Source organism: Aristolochia californica, unplaced genomic scaffold, assembly GCF_029961685.1.
Source record: "Aristolochia californica isolate CCGP_79_NKW_82.1479 unplaced genomic scaffold, dmAriCali1.0.hap1 SCAF_7, whole genome shotgun sequence".
NCBI lineage: Eukaryota > Viridiplantae > Streptophyta > Magnoliopsida > Piperales > Aristolochiaceae > Aristolochia > Aristolochia californica.
This window is the reverse complement of record NW_027182268.1, coordinates 3,705,211-3,719,802: the sequence shown is the minus strand read 5'-3', so window position 1 is coordinate 3,719,802 and position 14,592 is coordinate 3,705,211. Positions and strand designations below refer to the sequence as shown.

At 37.9% G+C, this 14,592-nt stretch overlaps 1 protein-coding gene across 3 annotated transcripts; it reads right to left on the bottom strand.

The window, feature by feature from the left end:
• Positions 1 to 23: 23 nt before the first annotated feature.
• LOC137937884 (uncharacterized) lies at positions 24 to 14,546 on the bottom strand. 3 transcript variants are annotated; one of them, XR_011109677.1, is made up of 9 exons: positions 14,228 to 14,546; positions 12,575 to 12,669; positions 11,903 to 12,133; positions 10,415 to 10,523; positions 10,072 to 10,117; positions 1,352 to 1,437; positions 1,209 to 1,267; positions 642 to 796; positions 24 to 198 (listed from the first exon to the last, which is right to left on the bottom strand). XR_011109677.1 is itself a non-coding variant. In XM_068783070.1 (8 exons), exons 1-8 carry the CDS (start codon positions 14,318 to 14,320, stop codon positions 694 to 696), a joined length of 810 nt encoding a protein of 269 aa, XP_068639171.1. In that variant the 5' UTR covers positions 14,321 to 14,546; the 3' UTR covers positions 24 to 693. The 3 variants fall into 3 exon arrangements, 2 of the variants coding, with proteins under 2 accessions (XP_068639171.1, XP_068639170.1); XM_068783070.1 differs by having other exon boundaries at positions 24 to 796; positions 1,364 to 1,437; XM_068783069.1 differs by having other exon boundaries at positions 25 to 796.
• Between the last annotated feature and the right edge of the window lie 46 nt (positions 14,547 to 14,592).

Below are 14,592 nucleotides of genomic sequence, written 5' to 3'. Positions count from 1 at the left end.
ACTCTAGGAAGTTTTTAAGGGAAAAAAAAGAAAGAAGACAACTATCACATTATCAGCATATGTACACCAAGAGCAAAATGGAGAAAGGAATATATCATAGATGTGATTAAATTGCATAAAATTCATAAACATGTCTTACAGCCCTATAGCTCCTGCCAGCTGAAGTCATCACGCGTATCATTCTTTTCTTTGAAAAGCCTGAATCTTATAAAAAAAGAAGAGAATGACAGTGCGATGTTAGACTTGGAAGATCAAGATGACAAAAGCATATCAGCAGTGTTATGTTTGAGTCTCTGATCATTCGTAACCAGGGGTTGAATTGCAAAAAGTGGTCAGAATGGGAAAATTGCTTGCCGGTTGTTAATCAAACTTGAAGGGGTTCAAGAAGCAAGTGGGATTCAGAGAAGGTAATAAAGCACAGGACTGGGCAGTCGTAACTTTTTAGTATAATTCATAATTGCGAGCAACATCCCTTTGTGAAGGATTAACGTTGCATTGCTCTTCTTTTGAGAGAATAGACAATATCGTCTTTCTAATTGAGATATGAATCTTTCCAGGAGTTAAGGAAGTTATTTTCTGAGAGTCGCCCTGTAACTCTCAAATATTTAAAAGAATTAGAAAAGCATGGAAGAGGATTAGACCTATCATGTCAACAAACTCCTTGCAGCTTATAATGGTAGATGGATGTGGGCACTAGGAAGAACCTTCTGACTGCTCTTGGACCCATCTATCATAATCTTCACATAGATGCTGGATAAGCAGTTGAACCATACTATCAACGAGACGCTGCACAGCTCTGCATGCAAAAAAAAATATACCATATCCAACATGTTCTGGCAGCACTCAAGAAAAATAACACAGGTTTATATACAATTATAACTTCGTTACTATAAATAATTTTTCAGATGAGAACCTGTCTTGTGTTATGACTACAAAACATTGTATGGATCTAGAAGGGTTAGGTACTTCTAAATAGTTACTCCGTCTTTCAAATTGTCTTATATTTGCCAGGAAAGAAAACAATTTTCAAAAGAAAGCTTTGTCTCATTCAATCACACCAATTATCCAATTCATGTTTCAAAATTTAGAGTAAGTTTTGACTACATAAAATTTTTTAGTCTCGTAAGTTGAAGTTAGTATGATCAGACAAACAACAGAATGAATTTATGGAACAGAAACTAGTAAGGGTTCAGACTTAGCCTGCTTACAGATTTCCAGGGGTCTCAATAGCAGATATTGGAAGCAATGTAAATGGAAGTGTGTGCACCTGTATGTAATGTTGGAAATAATCATGTTAGTAACAGAATCAAAAGAGAAGCCATTCTGTTAAAATATTTGACAAAATGACAACCTCAAGAGTTACATTTAACTTGACATTAACATCCAAAGATGGCTCAGAACTGCTTGCATCCCATGATATGCAGTTTCTCATAAATGCTGCACATATTTACGAAAAAACTTTGTTTTAGTTATCCTGCACACAACCTACCATCTTAAATTGTAGTGGAAAGTCATCATAAACAAATAAAATAGAAGATGAAGCTGAAATAAAATATGAAACATTCACCTGAATGAAATACTAGTCTACTCTATGTCAGAAAGGAATTCAACACAAACAATGTTTAACCAATTGATGTCTGTATTCTAGAGATATTCACTCTGACAGGATGCTCACATGACTTATTATTTCCAATCAGAAAATTATCTGTTTTAAGACCTTGGAACCACAGCTCTGCTGTTGATGTACTTTACGATACTAAAATCTCCTTATTATTTCAAAACAGAAAATAATCTGCTTTAAACTCTTTGCATATGCCAGATTGTGGTGGAATCCAGCAAGTCTCTTCCCAGATCTGTGCTGGAATTGGAGTTGTTTAATCCCTGAATTTGGCTCAAGAGTTGAAGGATTTTGGTACAAGTATTCAAGAATGTCAATGAATTGCAAGCCCTAGCTACACTGATCTAACTGCATTCCAATTAGAATAGTCATATAAACTCCATTAAGGTCAGTTGGAGGTGTCATATGGTTGCCTCACTCATAGAATTTTTTTGTTTAATTCTAGACATTCGTCCATTCCTGGTTGCAATTTTGAAGCTGGTTTCATCAAAACGACCAGCAAATTGCCTCCTCCATAACACATGTCACCACTAGACAGCTAGGAGAAATTCCTGTTTTGTCGTACGCAACCTACTATCAAAATGGCCTTTGCATCTTCCGATGTTGATTTCTCTATGTAGAAAATTGAACTGAGAAACCGGCTTTTGCATTACAAAACTATACTTTTCAACCTTTGGAGATATAATTTGCTTTATACAGTCGCGTCATTGATGGCTCAAATTGTCAGAAGATTGAAACTTCTTGATGCTGCTCATAACCTTCCTATTGCTTGACATTCGTGAAGTTCAAATCTTTGGTAGGATTATGAATAAAAACAAACGAAAGTAGCAAGACATTTCACTAGGATATTCGGAGAGAAAGGCAAGACGCAGATTTAGGGCATTGATTTCATGGAAAAAGAAGGGATGCATGCAACTCATTGAAATAGTGAAGACGAAGAAAAGAGAGGATTGTAGTAGGCTTTGGTTTCTATCTGTTTCTCCTTCAAAATGAGGCACTGGAGTTCCCTTCTTGCTCCATTAAAACCATGCCCTAAATCCACATCTTGCCTTCCAAATGCTCAACTCTTATATTTTCATCTAGAATCATGCCAATGATTGGATTTCACATAACCGTGTTGAGAGGTTTTACAATCTGCCACCCTTGGGCAATTGTAGAAGTAGGATCCTGAGGAGAAGCCATCTTATGCTTCTTGTGAGTCTAAAGGAAATTTTAGGCGTAGATCTTGAGGAGAAGCCATCGTTTATTTCTTGTGAGGCTGAAAGAGTGGAAATTGACCTGGACTCAATTGTCTCTCCTCTATGTGGCCAGATGTCATGCTAACCCTTCGGAGAAAGAATTTGCTTTATAAAGCCATGCCATTGAGGGCCCCATTGTCAGAAAATTGAAGTTTCCTGCTACTGCTTATAACCTTCTTACTATCCGATATTCGTGAAAATCCAATCTTTTGTAGGATTATGAATGAAAAAAAAAAGAATAGAGAAAAGTGAGACATTTAAATTGGGCCATTTGGAGTGAAAGACATGACATGGATTTAGGGTGCTGATTTCATGAAGAAGGGATTGACGAGTGCAGATCTTGAAATGGTGAAGACAAAGAAATGAGAGAACAGTAGTGGGGCTTTTTTATTCTCCTTTCAAAATGAGGCACTAATTCCTTTCTTCTCTATGAAATAGTGGCTTAATTTTGCATTTTGTCTTTCATTCCAAATGGCCTAGTGAAATCTCTCTTGCTCTCAAATATTTTCATTTGGAATCCAGCCAAGGATTACATTTTTTTTTTTTTAAATGATGTTGAATTTTATTAAGAGAGAGCTCAAACAAGCAGATTACAAGAGATTTTTACGAAACCACATCAAGAGATTTTATAGTTTGCCATCGCTCTGGCGACCATAGGAGTAGGATCTTGGGAAGAGCCAAAATATTCAACTTCTTGTGACACTTAATAGGTAGAAATTGACCAGCAACTAGATGTCTCTCCTCTATGTGGCAAGATGTCATGATAACCCCACATTTGTGAGCTTGAAAATGTCAGCTGAGAACTTGGTCTAGACTTTTCTACCCTCTTGTGCCAGCTATTCTCCAAGATTGCTGCCCTTGTACCAGTGGTGTTTTTGCAGTCTTTGATGAGGAGACAATAGTGTGATAGAATCTAGCAAGTCTCTTCCCGGATTTGTGTTGGAGTTTAGTTGTTTTGTCCCGTAATTTGGCTCAAGACTCGAAGGTTTCTGGTACGAATATGCAAGAATGTCAATGAATTGTAAAACCTGGCTACAATGGTACGAATATACTCCTTTCAGGTTTGTTGGATGTTTCCTATGGTTGCCTTGACATTTAGAAACTTTTCTTCAATCCAAACATTCTTTCATTCACGACAGTGATTTTGGAGCTGATTTCATAAAAAAAACCAACAATATTTCCTCCTTCTCCATAGCATGTGTCACCATTGGCATTGCCGGATTTGTTGCTAGCAACCTACTCTTAGAACAACCTTTGCATTTTTTATGTTAATTTCTCTCTATAGAAAAATCGAATAGAGAAACTAGCTTTTGCATGACTCATTGAACTTTGGAGGTATAATTTGCTTTATAAAGTGGCATCATTGATGGCTCAGATAGTTAAAAGCTTACAGCTTGCTACCCCTGCTTGTAACCTTTCTGCTATCCGACATTCATGAAAATCCAATCTTTGGTAGGATTACAAGTGGAAACAAATGAGATTGGGCCATTCGGAGTGAAAGACAGGACATGGATTTTAGGGTATTGATTTAGTGGAGAAAGAACGGATTGATGAGCAAGACTTTCGAAATTGCAGAGACAAAAAAGAGAGGACTAGTGGGGCTTTTGGTTTCTTTCTACTTCCCCTTTCAAAACAAGGCATAGAAGTTTCCTTCTTTCTCCATAAAACCATGCCTTAAATCTGTGCTCTCCCTTTCCTCCAAATGGACCAATGAAATTTCTCGCTGCTTTTGTATATTTTCTTCTGGAGACCTGCTAATGATTGGATTTTCACAAAACAACATCTGGAGATTTTACCGTATGCCATGCTTAGGTGATTGCAGGAGTTGGATTTTACGAAGCCAAAATCCTCGGCTTCTTGTGAGGCCAAATGGGTGGAAATCTACCTAGACTCAGATGCCTCTCCTTTGTGTTGCAAGATGTCATTGTGATCCCCAATTTGTGGGGTTGAAAATGGCAGCCGAAAACTTGGTAAAGATTTTTCTGCCCTCTTGTACATGCTATTCTCCAAGACTGTTGCCATGGCAAAGATGGCTCTTTTGTGGTCTCTAATAAGGAAACAAAGGGTGGTGGAATCTAGCGAGTCTCTTCCCAGATCAGTGCTAGAATTGGAGTTGTTTCGTCCCTAAATTTGGCTCAATGTGGCTCAATTTAGTCTCTTCCCTAAATTTTGTCCCTAGATTGTTTCCATTGTGTGGCCATATGTCATGCTAATCCCTGATGTGAGGTTGAAAATGGCAATGGGGAACCTAGTCTAGCTTTCTCTGCCCTTTTGTGCATGCTATTCTCCAAGATGTTGTGAATTGCAGTCTCTGGTGAGGAATTTGAGTGTGGTGGGATCTAGCGAGTCTCTTCCCAGATCTGTGCTGAATTTGGCTTGAGAGTTGAAGGTTTTTGGTACGAATTTGCAAAATGTCAATGAATTGTAAAACCTTGCTATGCTGATCTACTTTGTTTCCAATTGGGATTGTAATATGTACTTCTTTAAGGCATGTTGGATATTTCGTATAGTTGCCTCGATATTAGAAATTTCTTCCTCAATTCTTGACATTCTTTCATTTGCGACAGCATTTTGGAGTTGATTTCATAAAAAAAGCCAACAATCTTTCCTCCTCCAAAGCACATGTCACCACTAGCATAGATGGATTGGAAAATTCATGTTATGTAGCTTGCAACCTACTGTCATAGCTACTTCTGCATCTTGCAATGTTGATTTCTCTTTATTGAAAAACTGCCTTTTATGTTATAAACTAGACTCATCAATCTTTGGAGAATAATTTGCTTTACAAAGTTGTGTCATTGATGGCTCAAATTGCAATAAGATTGAAACTTGTTGTTGCTGCCTATAACCTTCCTGCTGTCCAACATTCGTGGAAATCCAATCATTGGCAGGATTATGAACAAAAAGTAACGAATCCAATCATTGGTAGGATTATGAACAAAAAGTAACGAGAGCAACAAGACATTTCATCGAGCCATTCAGAGTGAAAGATAGGACGCGGATTTAAGGTGTTGATTTCATGGAGAAAGAAGGGGTTTACGAGCATGAATCCTGGAATGGCAGAGATGAAGAAAAGAGAAGATTGTAGTAGGGATTTGGTTTCTTTCAGTTTCTTCTTTCAAAATGTGACATTGGAGTTCCCTTTTTCTCCATGAAACAACACCCTAAATGCACATCATGCCTTTCCTCCAAATGGCCTAGTAAATCTCTCATTGATCTTGCATATTTTTGCTCAGGATCCTTCCAATGATTGGATTTTCACAAAAATGCATCAAGAGATTTTACAATCCACCATTGCTCAAGTGGAAAGTCTTCGAATTTTTGTGAGGGTAAACTAGTGGAAATTGACCTGGACTCAAAACTCTGTGGCCAGATGTCATGATAATCCCTGATTTGTGGGCTTGAAAATGGCAGCCGAGAACCTGGTCTAGTTTTTTCTGCAATCTTGTGCATGCCATCCTCCAAGATTGTTGCCCTTGCAGCAATGGCGCTTTTGTAGTCTATGAAGAAGAGACAAAGTGTGGTGGAATCTAGCAAGTCTCTTCCCAGATTTGTGCAAGAGCTTTTGATTTTTTGCTGAATTTTGCTTGAGAGTTAAAGGTTTCTTGTATGCGAGAATATCAAAGAATTGTAAAACCTGGCTATGCTGATCTACCTTTGTTTCCAATTATATGAAGTCTTTTTAAGGTTAGTTCGATGTTTGGTATGGTTGCCTTATATTAGAAATTTCTTCCTCAACTCTAGATATTCTTTCATTTTTGAGAGCGATTTTGGAGCTGATTTCATCAAAACGACCTACAATATTTCCTCCTTCTCCAAAGCACGGGTCACCAATACAATAGATGAACCAAAAAAATTCCTATCTTGTCACTCGTACCTACTACTAGAACTACTTTTGCATCTTTCAATGCTGATTTCACTTTGTAAAAAAGTCGGAAAGAGAAACCACCTTTTGTGTTAGAAACTAGACTCATCAAACTTTGGTGATATAATTAGCTTTATAAAATCGCACCAGTGATAGCTCAAATTGTCAAAAGATTGAAGCTTCCGGTTGCGGCTCGTAACCTTCCTATCATCCAACATTTGTGAAAATTTTGTTTTCTCAGTCTCATGCAAAGGCATGAGGGCTTACCTTAGAGGATTGGAAGCATAACAAAAGTAATACATGGAGGATTTGGAGAGATTTTTCATAGATTTTTTTAAAGGAAATCAGGCTACGATAGAGAAGAATTAAATTTTTTTAGTTCAATTGATTGGCAGGATGAAAGAGAGAGATTTAGGTTGGATCGTATGGCTCGACTAGAATCTAGTGAGGGTCTAGGGTAGGCTAGGGCTGGTATTTACTGGTCGAAGAATTGGCTTGTGTTCACATTTAGGTATAGAGGGCTCAATTAGGGATAGGAGAGGGACTAGAGATGTGGATGTGTGTGAATGAGAGAGCTAGAGAACCTATTTATAGACTATGGGAGAATAGGATTAGGATAAGTGGGAGTGAAGAGAGAGTTGTAGTAGGATAAGGAGAGTGTGAGATAGCTTGAGCATGGGTTAAGGGGGAATTTAGGAAACTTCCTAGGGCTGATGTGTGGAAGGAAGGGAAGAAGAAGGTGGTTGGCTGAGAGAGGGAGTCTAGAATAGGATAGTCTTGGCCAACATGGCCTAATCCAAATTGATGATGGGGTTGGTAACAATTCCCTCTTCTTAGGATCAACCTTGGCCTCAAGGTTCAATTGCTTGTCTCTTCTTGTGGGTTTCTTCAGTGTCGACTACTTCCACTTGCTCTTTCCATCCTCTAATGTACTCAGTATTCTTAGACCCTCAAAACAATTGTGTGGCAAGCAACAATCTATCTTCTCAATTGTTAGTCTTCTTCTTTTTCCGTTGTGCACATCTACCGTCCTAGTCCATGAATGCCTTGGGTTCTTCCAAGAAGTTGCATGTAATGTTTCCATCTTTGTCAACTCCTTGAATTGTAGCCATATTTCTAGTCCTCTTATACACCGTAGCAACTTATAACCTCCAGAGGAGTATTGTCTTGTCAGGAACCTTACCAAGTTGCTAAAGATTGTTGCAACTTTTGTCTCAACTGCACTTTGGACTTCTTCTTTTTGGTTTACAGGCATTTGTATGATATCAGTCACCTTTGTAAAGCTGGCTTGGTGACTCAACCTGATGGGGGACGATGGTGGTGTGTTGCTGCCGTGAGGGAGAAGAGAGAAAGTAGAAGGAGAAGAGGAGAAAGGAGAAAGAGAGGAAGGAGAAGAAGAGAAAGGAGAAAGAGAGGAAGGAGAAGAAGGGAAGTAAGCAGCCGAGAGCAAGGAGGGAAGAAAGAAGAGAAGAGTCGAGGGAGGAAAATTTCAACTTCGTTCAATAATACTGATTTCCAAACATCATGAGTTTAAATAGAGACCAAAACCCTAGGGATATTTCAAAATGATCAAAATACCCCTGATGAAAAAATGCCCCTAGACCAGAATGCCCTTGAAAAAATTAAAAAAATTACTCCCAAGGATAATACAAAATATAAATAAATAAAAGAACAACTAATTTGTCCTAAATGTCTCACTCCCCAACTACAACGTGGTGGGTCTTGTCATAGTCCGGTGTCTTTGAGTATAGACTTGTGTAATCGGTGGTACACGAGAGGTGTCCACCCCAACTCTTCCGGTCTAGGAAAAACTCGACCTTGTCTAGTAGAGCTCCTGATGACTCTAATAGTACTCCAACAAATCAGGATCCATCTATTGTAATATGTCTCTTGTAATCCATATGCAGTTGGAATCTGATCACCCTGTTCATAGCACTAGGAAACATGGAACCGTGCCACTCCTAGTAATACAACTTGTTCATCTAAAATAGCATCAATAAGTTCTTTATGTGTTCGTGCTATGGGTAATGAAACAGGATCCGAAGAGGTATCATGCAAGGAAGGAGGAGGTGTATCGGGCGATGAGGCAAAGTCAGAAAGTGATAAAAAAGGGGTCATCAGGAGTAGAGGGGTGATCCCTATATGCTATCAAGTCTTCAATGTTAAAAGTGGAGCTAATGCCTGAATCTGATGGCAAATCAACAACATAGACATTTAACCTACCCCTTTTTAGCATTTTAAAAGGTCACTACGAACTTGCAATTTTAGAGCAGATCTCGTAGGAAACCGCTCAAGCCTAATCCAAACCATGACATAGTCACCCACATTAAATATATCAGCACTTTATATTATGCATATATTAAACATGCTATAGCTTTTAGACCAGAGACAAGCAGCAAACCCTTATCATGACCACATTTTTCAACTAAACTTCCAAAGGAACTTGACATGGAGTGATCCCACAGAAAATTGTGAAATGTATAGTTTTTTTTTTTTTTCAGTTGATTCTTAGCACCTAGGTGGTCCTTTGGCTCATTGGCCAAATGGCGTGTGGTGCAAATATATAACCAACATTGAGGAAAAAGTTTATTAGCTCCAAAGCTTTTTATTTTTCTACACTAGCCCATAGCTATGGGTATGTATGTAACATTATCTGCCACAAGAATGTGCTAAATTCATTGGTGCAAGCCCACCATGGTTTCCAAATCTGGCATGGCGCAACAACACTCATTAACAGATGTATACAACCTGGGATAGGGACATAAGAGGCAAGGACGTTTCAAAAAAAAATGAGGCAAGAACCTTATTTTAAGTGTGGCATATGTTGTTGGCACATGAAGTCATTCGCAAAGAATGAAAGATGAATATGGAGGTCAATTTCTTAACCCATATTTGAACCACATGATCAAGATGATAAGTGTCAAATTAGATATCTCTTGGGGTTGATGTTGAAACTAAATAGATAGACCTTATGACAGTTTTCAGGGGTCTCTAGAGATGGTAGTGATGTTCAGCACATCAAAGAAAGATACTTGTCCAGCATCACATAGCCACAAATTTTAAACTCAAATAAGTGTAAAGGAAGATGATTGTTATACAATTTTCAGGGGTCTCTAGAGATGGTAGTGATGTTCAGCACATCAAAGAAAGATACTTGTCCAGCATCACATAACCACAAATTTTAAACTCAAATGAGTGTAAAGGAAGATGATTGTTATCAGAAGAAAAAAAATGGAAAAAGGTATATAGGGAGATGTGGTAAAATGAAAATACAACAGGGGTTTCAAGACCGCATACAAGACCATATCAATCTTCACTGACAAACCAATGCAGAAAAAGAGCATACATACCAGTGAAATGCTCATTTTGACGCTCCAAGGCTTTTGAACCCTCAAACTGGAAATGATAAACAGAACTAAGTATATCAGACATGAAATACGTCAATAAAAAGTAGGCTAGGCTAAGAAAGAGAAAACAAAAATGCCTCTCAGGTTCAAACATCTCCAAAATTTCCCATTAGCATTATCCCTTTCCCTTTGCCAACACGCACTTCCAGAAAAAAATTACATAAGAATTTGATGTTGCATATCAGAATAATATTGGGTGAAAACCAACATGGATGGAAATACTCTGAAAGGTCAAACCATTTAATCATAGCAACTTTTTTTGAGTGTAAAAGGTAAATAAACTCACCTTGCAAGACAACATCTCAACCATGCAATATTCACTTGCTGGTGTGACTCGTAAGACCAAAATAGGAGATACTTCAAACTTCAGAAACTTAACTTTTGGTAAAGTGCATCTGCAAAGATGACTAAATCACTTTCAGACAACCATATCAATTTGATCAGGGAAATAAATAATTTATGTTGGTGGATGAAAGCCTCATCAGTCTACATCTCCTACATATACTGCATGTTCAAACAGGTTGTCTGTTTAAGCATGGACACAAAGTTGTTATTGGTGAACAGTCCCCTGTCAGTTACTGAAGCTTATGCATAATAGTAGGGAAGTAGGCTTCTTAACTTCAGCTGGTCACTTCGGCATAATACCTTCCCAACTGTACATGTTATCAAAGCAAGTCTAAGTCCAGGTGTGTCTGTTAAGTAGATTGCATGTATCTTAGGTTAGCATGTCGGTTTAGGCCTGGCAATTAGGTGAGCATTGACAGGATGGGAGGTTATTACTACGTGAATAGTCCCATAATGATGAAGGGTTTGGAAGACCCTAAGCTTATTAGTTGCACAAACACCTCCTAAATTTAGTTAAACATTTTATGATAGAGCTTCGGCAATCTTCATTTTGCAATTAGTACCTGTTAAAGGATCCTTTTGGTAACACTGCCTACTTGAATTTTTTTTAATATATGACACATGAATTATGTGGAAAGATCACTGTGTTTTTGAGTTTTACAAGATTGATAATGTCAGTTGATAGTTGTTGATCAAATCCTTTTGTCTAGCATGTGAACACAAAAGGTTTCTAAAAGAGGCTTCAAGTTCCAACAAAAACTTCAAAAAAGAAGACATAACTATGGTTTATTGCCTACAGAAGACAAACACAAACATCAAGTGAATCCTAGCACGCACGAGCAGGGCCAAATTTGTAACTTAAGCAACGGACTTTGATTTGGTAAAATAAAAAACATACCATCCTAAATTAAGGGTAAAAATCATTGTTTCATATTCTTTCTAACTCCTCTTTGTCAATCTAGTTGGACACAACATTGAAACAAGACTCCTTTGACTAAGAAATTTGAAGTTCTCATTCTTTTAGAGAAATAGGCCATACTTAACATACTTTGTTGGGACACTTTAGATTTTGTAAAATAAAAAACATACCATTACTAATAAATAACCTTACATGATTTAGATGAAAATCTTTCAAATTAACTAATGATACTCACATTATTTACAAAATCACCATCCTAAATTAAGGGTACACATCATTATTTCATATTCTTTCTAACTTCTCTTTGTCAATCTGGTAGGTCAACATTGAAACAACACTCCTTTGTCTAAGAAATTAGAAGTTCTCATCCTTTTAGAGAAATAAGCCAAACTTAACATACTTTGTTGGCACACTTTCGAACTTGAGCCCTCTTTCAAAAACCCGGATTAAATAACAAATACAAATAAACAGAGAGAAATAAAAGAGAAAAGGAGGGTGAAGGCTGAACACCTGTACGTATTTGAATCCAGATATTCAAAACTTTGCAGGGCTCTTGTGTTCAGTAATGATTCTATGCCCAATGGATGACTAAGAAATTCCCGGAAAGAATAAACCTTGCCAGAGCTAGAACTATAACTTGGCAGTGTTATCTTTTGCTTCTGTTCGGCAAACAAGTTTGCTTTCTTAGATATTGTCTCTGTTGAATCTGCTTTTACTACTTGTGCTCTTTTGGTTGTCCACCTGAAACCAGATAATTAACAATATGAACGAATTACAGATGTACAGAATTTGAAATCAGAAGCAGGTCTTCCACAGAATTATGAGATCCTCAACAGTTAATGGGGGAAAGCAGACTTCAAGACCCTGTGGTACATATAATTGCCTGCTTACGCAGCTAGTCCCTCTTATGAAATTAAGTAAAAGGAAAAACCACTTGATGACAACAACAAAGTCACAAATATTTTTTACCACTTGAAAAAGGAAAAAGCATTCTCAGAAGGAGGAGGGGAGGGGGTGAACACGATAAATGTTCTAGCCTAAACACAAAAGCAAGAAATAAATAATTAGAAAGCATAGAGAACACAACATGGTTTAATAATCGTTTAAAATGAATATTGATGCTTGAATAGGATAAGAACTTTTTCAAAAAAGAATAGGCTAAGGTGAGCATAAAGAACAAACCTCAGCATTGAGGAAATATGAGATGAAAGTGCAGCGTTGCTAATTCCACAATTAGCACATTGCATGTGACAGGTGGCTGTGTACAAAAGCAATCCCTTCACATAAGAACACGATATCAGCTGAAACAACTATCTCAATATAAGATTTGGCTTCAAAGAGGAACTAGGATTCAAAGATGAGAAAAAATTAGATAAATTCGGGAGACCCAAAGTTCAAAAATTGTTAGACGTCTCCACGTCTCCTGTCATCCAACTTAATATCTTAGTAAATACAGAACACTTTGTTTTAGTAAATTATATAGAAGCCAGGATTCATGCAAATCAAAGCATACCCAAACCTATCTCTGAATCTGAAAACAATGGGAGAGGATCATTTAGATGAGCAGGTCAAGGTGAAGCAGAATGTGCATGAAGATCATTGCCACAAGAAACACATAAGGAGGTATTGTAGTCACAGGTCAGGAGACAATGCAGCCCATACAGAACAACTGGGGTTGGACAATCCACATATATGGAGCTTAGTAACAGGTTCTAGGGCCTTGGAGGATGTGCCACGGAGCATAAGGTCCAAGAGCTTTAAATATATTAGCTTCCTGAATCAGTATATGTGTTGCACTAGCATATTTAGAAATAAGCACATTCAGTTTGGAAACTTCCACAACTTGTATTTTAATCGAAGTTGGCTTGTCATATGGAAAGGATGAGTTACATTAATACAAAGGAACGTTAAGGAGACTCTGTTTCAAAGTCAACTAGCTTCAGAGTGTGCTTACTAAAAACAATTATACTATGTGTTTCATAAAACTTCCAGCAGATATATAATGTCTTTCTTTAAATTTTTCAAGAGATCTCAAGTGAACACCATTATAAAAGAGGACCACCACATTCCATCATCTTTTATCATAAAATAAGTTTGGTTGTAGTTATTTTTTCGCTTCTCTTTGAAGCTCTGGTAGTGGTTGAGTTTGGAGTTTAAAAATTTCTACAAGAGAATTCATTGAAAAGCCTTTTTAGGTAGAATTTAAATTTAAGTACAAATCTAAAATGCATATCTATTTTCTCCTTGTTTTAAGCATACAGTCTCTACAAGTCATTTTCTTTAACAAATTGCTTAATCAAAACCACACGTCTTGATCGGATCAAATCCTAAAAAAACATAATTATTTTCCCCGTCAATAGTCATGGTATCATTTCACTAGCTCAATATGGATGTTACTTGTCGTATTTTAACAGATTTAGATAAGATCGAGCAGTATCTACCCCAAATGTATCTGACGCACAGCAGCTCTGGCGAATGAGAAGCATTTTCAGACTACGAACACTAACAAAAGAACGTAAAAGGTCGATCAACCGACGCAACCAGCACAATTCATGACTCTCACTATCATGCTTTCAAGCGCAACTTCTTGAGCAGTTCATTCTGAATGCATTTTCCCGAGAAACTCAGAAAACCACCGACTCTTATTTTGTTTGAGAATTCCACTATGTTAGCAGGAGGAAAAAAATCACATCCCTCAATGTTCGCCAGATTGGGCCGACTTCACCTACCTATAGTCTGCTTAAAAAGCCGAAATTCTCTAACCGAAGCAACGCGGTCTAAGCTTTAGCGCCGCCAGACGGGTGTAAAACAGATGGAATGGAAGAAAAAGAATACCTTCGTAATCGAACAGGGAGAAGGAAACTGAGAAGTGCGAGGGAGAAAGCTGGAGCCATTGTTTGCAATAGAGCGGTTGCATAAAGAACCCATTGCCACCACTCCAATGGAGTCGGAAGTGGCAGGATTATCAGCTCAGCCGCGTGGTTCAGAGCAGAAAGGAAGTAGTCGGAGGATTTTTCATGGAACCAAATTTGAGAATCAGGGTCATGCCCCGGTGCCTAGTCGAGCAGAGGCGCCACGAATAAATCCATCCGGAAGAAAGCCAGAAAGAGTTAATGCCGTCGACGCGAATCACGAAGCTGCCACGAGGGACCTGATCCACTAACCCATTTCACAGGGATCGCGCATTAACTGAAAATAAA

Coding starts and splice junctions, on each gene's coding strand:
- LOC137937884 (XM_068783069.1), bottom strand. CDS start 14,320: ATGGGTTCTTTATGCAACCGCTCTATTGCAAACAATGGCTCCAGCTTT. Junction 1,438..10,071: donor TCAAAATGAGCATTTCACTG/GTATGTATGCTC, acceptor AAATATGTGCAG/CATTTATGAGAAACTGCATA. Junction 1,268..1,351: donor AGTTAAATGTAACTCTTGAG/GTTGTCATTTTG, acceptor CATTACATACAG/GTGCACACACTTCCATTTAC.